The 8,766-nt window shown below is 50.7% G+C and overlaps 1 protein-coding gene across 1 annotated transcript; it reads right to left on the bottom strand.

The window, feature by feature from the left end:
- Positions 1 to 6,360: 6,360 nt before the first annotated feature.
- Positions 6,361 to 7,758, bottom strand: AKAP5 (A-kinase anchoring protein 5). Its single transcript, XM_009486834.2, has one exon. The coding sequence runs from the start codon at positions 7,756 to 7,758 to the stop codon at positions 6,361 to 6,363; it is 1,398 nt and encodes a 465-aa protein (XP_009485109.2).
- Between the last annotated feature and the right edge of the window lie 1,008 nt (positions 7,759 to 8,766).

Genomic DNA, 8,766 nt, shown 5'->3' with positions numbered 1-8,766 from the left:
GCAGCATTTACAGGATTTGCATGTTTCATTAAGAAAAAATAATGCCACAACTTCAAAAGCAGCCTGAGAGAGGAAATGTTTCCACTAACTATTCTAAACCAGACACCGCACTCTCATAACAAAGGCGCAGCAAAGCTCAAAACCTTGTCTGCTGAATTAGGCTGGTTTTCACCCGAGCCCTGGGAAGCTTTGCAGGGCTCCGGGCAGCACGGCAGCCTGCGCGCAGCTTTGCCCTCCCGGGACGCATCGGGTAATGCTGCTAAAGGCTTCCAGTGGCAGTCGGGCAAATTTTAGTCTGTGTTAAGCCTCCTGTTACTGGGTCTCTGTCCCTCCTGGTGCTGGATTTGCAACCCACCATTTGCAGGATGTAAAGCCAGCTGTAGTCAGCGGGGCAGGAAAACCAGGGCTGTGAGCCATCAAAGGTGATGCAGGGGAAGAAACCTCATGGTAGGCAGAAGCCTGGTGTCGACCATCGAGCCCGGCCTCCGTGGGGCTGGTGCCAGCGCCGGGCATGCAGCCCCGCCAAGCTTCGGCCGAAAGCGCCGCCGTGCCGGGGGTGTAGGCTGATGCTCAGCGTCACCCCCATTTCCCCGCAGCCATCCCGGGAGGGACCCGCTCCCGCAGCGGTCTCCTCCGCCACCCTGCAGCAACGCCGGACCCAGCAGAGCAGGCGCTGAAGCCTGTCATTAGGGGCCGAGCATCCCCTACCAGCCTCTGTTTATCCCGGCGGTGCGGTTGTGAGCCGCTTACTCATCGCTTTAATGAGCAGGGTGCAGGTGTGCATTCCTGTTGTGCCTGTTGCACACGCCTGCCGGCCAGGCGCTGGCAAGCCAGCCTGTCCCCCAGCCCGCTGCGTCGTGCCCTCAGGCTCGCAGCTGCTCTGCAAACATCAGGGAGGTTCGGGACGAGAGGCTTTCAGCACTTCGGCCTTCCCCGCTTTGCTCCGGCTAGCAAACGAAATGCAAATTCAGATGCGGGCTGTCTGGGCTGCGACGAAGCGCTGCGCGGCGTCCGCCCGCGCTGCAACGACAACACCCGACGCCTTTGTGCAGCGGCAGTCTGGGGGAGCTTTTGGCAGGCAGAAAGCAAGCGGCTGAGGCTGCTGGCAGGAGCAAGGATGCATCGCTCCTCCTCCCCGGCGGGGATGCTCAGAAGCGCCGTAGGAGTCGGAGTACTTGCGCTTCCCACCCAGCTGCCATCTCACCAGCCTCACATCACACGGAGCTGTCACGGCACTGAGCCTTGACGCATCGGCACCTCAGCCTCGTGTCTTCATTAAAATGGCAAACGGCGAGAGCAAACGTGACACGAATGACTGTCGTTAGATCGCAGAGATGACATCCCTCTCAAGATTAAAATTTGCTCTCTGGGACAACGGCAAAGCGCTGCTCGGTGTGTCCGTGCACCGGGTGTACGGACTCGGCGCTGGAAAGGCACCACCTGAAAGGACGCGGGTGCCTGCTGGGGCACCCACCTTGGCGGGAGCGCGTCTCCTCTTCCAGAATAAAGAGGTTTGGAAGGGTGAGCCCTGCTCGGTCTAACTCACGGACTGATGGGGCGACTGCCAGTCAGCTCTAGCTGCAGATGACACTTTCATCTTAGCAATCTGAATTGCAAAACGTGTTTTCTTAATGTCTCCTGCCCTTTTGTATCCAGCATGCTTGTCAGTTTTTATGTAACAAAACCTATTTTAAAATGCTGGATTTGGGTATTTTAGCTGAAATCCACTTTCTAGCTAAATGGATTTTCACCCCATTGCAGGAAAATTCCATCATTTAGCACAGAAGTGCGCCCTTCACAATCCTCTGCAAAAAGAAAGAAATGTGAAAGTTGTGCCTCCTAAAAATATGTTAAACTATATTGTTGCTTAAGTAACTGTATAAGAAATAATATCCTTTGATTAGTTTTTTTTAAAAAAATCACATTTAATGTAAAGATTTTATCTGGTTGCAAATTAAAATATTTCATTATTTTAATACCACCAAACAAGAGCTAACAAGAACCATTTCTCTGGGAAATAAAATGCAATGTAAAATAATATTAAAGCAAATTACCTGAATCAATCTGTTCTCTTGGAGCATTTCACCATTTTGAGTTACTCATGTTGAAACCCTGTAGCTATAAGACAGGCAATATTAGGGCTTCGCTGCCCCCAACACGTGGGTCCCTCAGCAGGGTCTGGCTTCCACCCATCCATCCCAAGCACAGACCAGGATTCGCATCTGTTTCACGAGTTTACTCAATTTCTTATATGCATTTGTGAAAACAACTCTTAGATTTTAATTTTTATACATAAGCACACATATGAAAACATCCATTGTTTATGCAGGGACAGCATCTTAAATTCAAACACGAGATTCCCGGCTGCTGTAGGCTTGGTCCTTTGAAGCGTACGGAGCTGCAGTGACCTTCAGCGGCTGGAGATCTGGCCCTAAGCAGCCCGTGCATTTCTAATTCACTTTTGGCATCCCAGGGCATGAAAGAAAATGCAATACTTGTTCGTGTCATCATTGTCTACCAGCAATTTCCACACGGAACTTTTCAGCGGATATACTTGTTTTCTGCTGGGCTCAATGTTGACATAACAGAAAAGCTTTTTATCTCCCTGGAAGCCTTCCTGGGCACAAGTTATACTATTGAAACACTCTTTTCTTTGCTACTAATATAAAAAAGCTGTGGGAAATGAAAACATTCAAAATGACACGGCAAAGCAGGGATAGGGGACTTGTTGAATATAAAGCCAAATTGTCTCCACCGAGGAGAGCGCTGGAAACATCTGGGACAAAAGAAGCAGCACAGGCCATGGGGTGAGCAGAAGAACCAAAGAATTCATTAAGATGCTGCTGCAAAGCAACCACTTCCATAATTCAGAGGGGCGGCAAGCAACGAACTCCTGGATGAGGAGCCGGGTGGCCCAAAAGCAATCTGAATGAGGCTCTAAGAAACCTAGGTTACGGATTATTCCAGTTTATTTCAGCTGTCAGTGAGGAACGCGGTCCTAAAACCAGGCCACCCTTTGGTGCTCTGGCACAACCAAGCAGTCACGTCCTCATAGGTTTCCTGGCCCGGTAATCCTTTGCAATAGTAAATGTATCATTCCTTCTCCGAAAGAATAAATGTTTTGTTAATGTTCAACTCTCTAATCATAACGAAGGAGTAGAGAGTCTTAATTAAGTCATTAGCGGCTGTTATGAGTCTATATTTTGTTCTGTAAACCTGAATGAATAAATAGTATTAATACTATTAAAAATGTGTAACTTTTTTCCCCCCATATTTTCTGTACATTATAAAGTACCTCAAGAAATTACATGAAAGATGTTATGCCAAAAAAAAAAAAAAAAAAAAAATTAGGGCGTGGGGTCCATTTGAGCTGTAAGAGAAAGTGCCAAAGCACCGAACTTGCTGCTCCCTATCGCGAGGTGCTGGCCCCCGTCAGCACCAAACCATGCCTGGAAATACCCACCCGGAGCCCCGGGAGCAGAAAGCACGAACCAGCAGCTCACAGAGAAAACCAAAGCACCCGCGTGGGACCGGCGAGAGCCGTGCCACTCCACGCGCAGCGGGGCTTGACCCCGGTCAGTCTGCAGCACCTCAAACATTTTCCTCTGGCAGTGTGGAGCATCCGATAGGGAATTTAACCGTCAGGCAGCAGGACGGCTTTTCTTAGCCACCGGAGATTCAGGAGCCTTCACAAATACCTTACAGCAGTCCCTGGGCACCCAGGACTCTGCGAATGGAAACAACTGGCCAGCAACCACAAGGAAACCTTATAAAAATGGGCACAGGAGGAGCGAGCCTCCAAAGATTTCAGGTCTGGTAACAACTTCAAGAGTTCTTTCTGCTCACCATACAGCTGCCGGAAAAAGCTGGACATGACGGAGCACCACTGTGAGTTTATCCTTTCATATATAAAATCTCTCCATAGCTGCCCACTCAGTCACAAGGCAAGAAAACAACAGGTACATTCAACTTTAATGAAATAATCATCAGTTATATGTACAGTTATAACCGAGGGAAAAACCAGCTACAGAAAGGATACAAACACAACCCTGGGTGCAGAGCAAGAGTCGCAGGGGCCGGGCTGGACCAAAGCATTTCTGCCATCCTCCTCCTCTTCTGAAGACGTGTTTTGCCTAAAAGGCAATACTGAAATACATGAAATCATCCTGAAACTGCTCAGCGGGCTGACAGGAGATGACAGCCAGGCCCTGGGCGGTCATTTTGTGTTTCTTTACTAGAGCCCGGATATCCTCCTCCGCAGCCGGCACCAGCGGGGCCCCGCAGAGATGCTGCGGCCCTTTGCTTGGCACCGACCCGCCGCGGTGCCCAGTGTCATCCCGTGGGCAACCTCCAGCATCAGCACGGCTCTTCTCGGGGTGCTGCAACAGCTCCAGAGGTACATACAAAAGTCCCTGTCAAAACTATGGCAAAATACCTGGAAGGACCAGTATGAAGTACAAAGCCATTAAAATTGTACACACTCAATTATCGATATCTGATAACTTATTAAATAAATTCACAGAAAAGGACGACGCTTTTTTTCTAACATCGTCTGATTTTTCTTAAGTTTTACTTGCACAGAAACAAGCTGTGGCACTCGCTGCTCACAGTCCTCTCGTAACGATGGAGATGCTTTATCAAAGTTTAAAATGTGGTTGTGCACCAGGTACTAGGAAAGTTTACAGCCCTTGTATTTTAACAGGAATCCAAATCCTACACTGGGAAGGGAAATCTCAGCGTACCGCCTATGGTCAGTGAGCAATTGCCAGGCGAGGCTGCTATTTCTGTATTGGCTGAGAAATACGCAGGAGAATTTTCTCAGAAGAACAGGCTGACTTCCCTGCAGCTGTACGTAAATCCCAGCCGCGCAGATGCAATCCCAAATTATTAAAAGGCCCCTTTCTCTTGGACAGCTGGTAGTTAGAGGCGATGCTCGCACACGCACGCTACGCTGGTGCAAACCCCCTTGGAGCAGGGCAGTTTGTGGGTTTTCATGGCCATTGGCCTGTCTGGGCATTTTACAGCCATGTCCCCAGGCCCTCATGTCTAGATTTTTTTCTTTTTTTTTCTTTTTCCCTGAGGACTTTGGTAAGATCACTCTGGCATTTCCCTGCATATTTCAGAGCAAGCTACGTGGCGTGCCAGAGCCAGCCAGAGCCTGGCAGCAGCGAGCCGGGCGGAATGCGCATTTCCCAGGGGATGCCCGGGCTCGCTGAAGTCAGGCAGGCTTTGCAGCACAGGGGTAGCTGTGCGGGGCAGGCTGCCGCCAGCACCCAGGGACGCCGGCAGCGCTCACACCAAATCTCCTCCCCAGGCAAAGCAGTTCCAGCGCCGGCAGCGCATTGCAGCTACCCAAACTATGTCAACACCGAGGCAATAGTTGACTGCTAACACGCATGCAGCTCACTGCTATTTATATCACATGCCATATATCAAAAATATGCTACATCCGAGGACAGCTTCACCATGACATCGTGACTGGGACAGAGGAAGGCGAAGGAAGGAGAGGGGCTGCCCGCAGAGCAGGCACGCTCCTGCCCAGCCCGTGCCGCCGACGCCGCTGGGAACCTTGCCCGTTGAGTTTAATGGTGCGAGAGCGGGCCCCCCGGCAAACAAAGCGCCGTCGTTTTCTTGGCAATCGTGCAGCCCGGGGGTCAGCAAGACGAGCAGCTGATGCTGTGCTTTAACGTGTCTGGAAATGCACAGGCTGCTTGTGACAGGGGAATGAAAAGTACCGCTCGCTGCAACCATCCAGCTTCATGCGATGCGACAGCAGGGGTGACCGCGGCTTCTGGCATCTGTACGTAGCGAGTACCTGTTTGCAATACTAAACACCGGCCTGAGCCTGTCTGGCATTGACGCCTTCATGTTAACATTGCAGTCACTTCACCCTCCCTCATCTCCGCCGAACCCCAGGACAAACCTCCGGCTGCGTCCGACGTGCCCCGAATCCAGCCCAGCAGCAGGTCAGGCACTCGCTGCCTCGCGGGACCTTTTGCTAAACGCACGGTACACACAGATCTACAGCATGAACAGTGGGGAAAGCTGGCATGGATGATGGCAGAAACACGGCCTCGACATAAAGATGCCAATAAATGAAAATACAGTCGCTGCAACACCTTCATTTTTCCGCAGCTGCGGTCGACGGCGCTGTCTGAAGCCCCAGCCCCAGGGGACATGCTGTACGTAGCCGGGTCTGCCCCACGTCCCAGGATCTGTTTCACGTAGACACACAACTGAACAGGCATGCAAAATTAACTACACCTCGGCCCCGGGAGCCCTTCGAGGTCTCCCCCGCCCCAGGCCAAATGGAGCTTTAAATCACTCCCTGTACTCTTTATTTTGGGGGCATCGCTGCCGTCACAGAAAACTGTTGTGTTTATTCTGTTCCAGGGCCATTTCGTTGATCAGCTGCTCTATGGATGACTGAATGGCCGCCTTCACGAGGGAAGAGGCAGTTTCTATCAGGAGCAATTCGTACTGCTCCCCAGTTCTGTGCCCCGGGTCGCCCGGACCTTTCTCCTCCACCTGGGGACCGCTGGCAGCCTCGGGGCCCTCTTTTTTCCCAAAATCAAAGCTCCCGCTTGATTTTTTATTCCCTTTTTGCTTATGTCGGTGCAAAACCGGGGATGGCTCGTAGGCCTGGTCAGAGTCGGTGTCGTTGGAGTCCTCGGCTTCAGTGACGGTGATGACGATGCTGACGCCGGCGCCCGCGTTTGCTTCTAACGTCACCTGATGGCTGGAGCAGCCCTGCACGCTCGCTGCATCGTCTTTAAACGCCGACTGACTGAAATCCATTACGGTCTCTTCGGCTTTGCACTCCTCAGGAGGATTTATGCTCTTTTCGGATTCATCCCCTTCAGGCAGCTCTTTGCAGGTAGTAGGGATTTCCTGCAGCTCGGTGGTTTCAGGGGTGCTGTCAGGTTGAGCCTCAGAAACAGGAGGTTCGGGAGCAACTTCCCTGACTTCTGTGTGGACTGTGGTTTGGGGTAGGCTCCCCTCCTGCAGTTTTTCCTGGGCTGTTTCATTAACTGTCTCTGAATCGGTCATCTCTGGCTGAACGGTGCTCTCCGTGCATTCCTCTGCATCAGGTGTGGGCTCCGTCAAGGGCTCGCTCTTCCCAGCAGAGTCAGTGCTTTCCTTCGCCGCATCCTGGTCCTCCTCTGCAGAGACCGGGCTGAAGGATTCAGACTTGTCCGTCGGGGCCAAATCCTCCGGCTCTTCACTCACTTTATTCACAATGCCCATCGCTTCATTTGCTTGAGCGCTGCCCTCCGACTCCTCCACTGCTTCAGAGGGGCTGGGTTTTTTCTTGCCTCTGGAGAACCGCACGCAGGGCATCTTCACCCCGGAGCTCGCCCGTTTTTTCGGGAAGCCTTGCGCGCAGCCCTCCTCAGCGTCCATCTCCAGCTGCACTTGGGAATCGGAAGGCACCTTCTTCCGCGAGGAGGATTTCTGCCTTCTCCGAGGTCTTGCGAGGTTTTTGATGGCTGCCCAGGCTCCTTTGGAGGATGGCGATTGATTAGAAACTTTTGCCTCCCCTTGGTCAGCACTGATGCATTGGCTTTTCTCCTCTGAGGCTCCTTCGCACGCATCCTTCATGGTCAGCCCCTTCTTACAGGATTTCTTCCGCTTCTTAAAACAGAGCATGGAGGGTTTTTCTGCCTGTTCCTCCGACGGGGAGCACGTCGCCCCTGTGCCATGAGTATCTACCTCTCTTGGGTTCTCCATTTGAATTTCCTTAGCTGCCTTCGCCATATTCGCTCCTCTCCTTCCTTTGTGTTATATTATTGATTTTCTTGATTAATGCATCAGACGCAAGAACTGCAGAGATGCTCAAAGTGCATTTTTTTTCCTCAAATTGTTTTCAAAATAACGTTAGTTGCTTTTCAACGAGCGGATGTGGCAGCGAAGAGAAGTTCCACTGAAGCTATCGCATCTGCTTTATAACTCCCACTTTGTCTTATTACTCGCTTTATCACCTCTCCAAGGAATCCCGGGTAGACGTGAAGTTGAGCAGGCTCTCCTTGGCTTTGCCGGCCACAGTCACTCTCACCTCCGCGACAACCCGCTTCAAGTTGTGCTCAGTCTAACAGCACGACTATTTAATTGCCAGTCTGACATTACTTTTTTTTTTTTTTTTCCCCCAAAGGATGACAAATCAAGCCAAGAGTTAACAATTTTTATTCACCCCACGGACCTGGAAAGAACTTGCACTTCCTGAGCTGTTCTGCAATTCCGCATCGTACAGGGAGCTTGACTGAAGCACCAGTAAAACCAGCGGCAGCCAGTGGCTGTTTTCTGCCCCCCAGTGACAAGGTCAGATGCTGCTTTGCCTCAGCTTTGCTTTCTGCTTCAGTTCCCCTCGCAGGTTGCGCGAGGTTTGCTGCGGAAGCACTGCCAACACTTCCATCTTTCATCTGTAACACAACAAACAAACGATAAGACCTGTAGAGCAATTTTTTTTTTTAAAGTATTAAAAAGTATCTATTTTTTAACGAAGATTTCCTTTTGGGAGGAAGACCAGGGCTGGAAAAGCAGTTCTACATCTGGATGCACAGTAGCAGTTTTTTTCTGCTAATTAGCATCAATATCCAAAGGCAAAATAAGGCCACCGAGATGTCAACCCAGTGATGTTCCACCACAGAAAATACTATTTTGCTATTTTGTGTGGTAAAAGGAGTTAGGGTTTTTTTTTTAATTGCCCATATTACGGCAAATATACGTTAGGCACGCGTACACATATATTTTCTTCTCCTACGGTTA

This window comes from Pelecanus crispus, chromosome 6 (assembly GCF_030463565.1).
Source record: "Pelecanus crispus isolate bPelCri1 chromosome 6, bPelCri1.pri, whole genome shotgun sequence".
Taxonomy (NCBI): Eukaryota; Metazoa; Chordata; class Aves; order Pelecaniformes; family Pelecanidae; genus Pelecanus; species Pelecanus crispus.
Note: the sequence above shows the minus strand (reverse complement) of the source record. Positions and strands in the feature narration are given on the sequence as shown.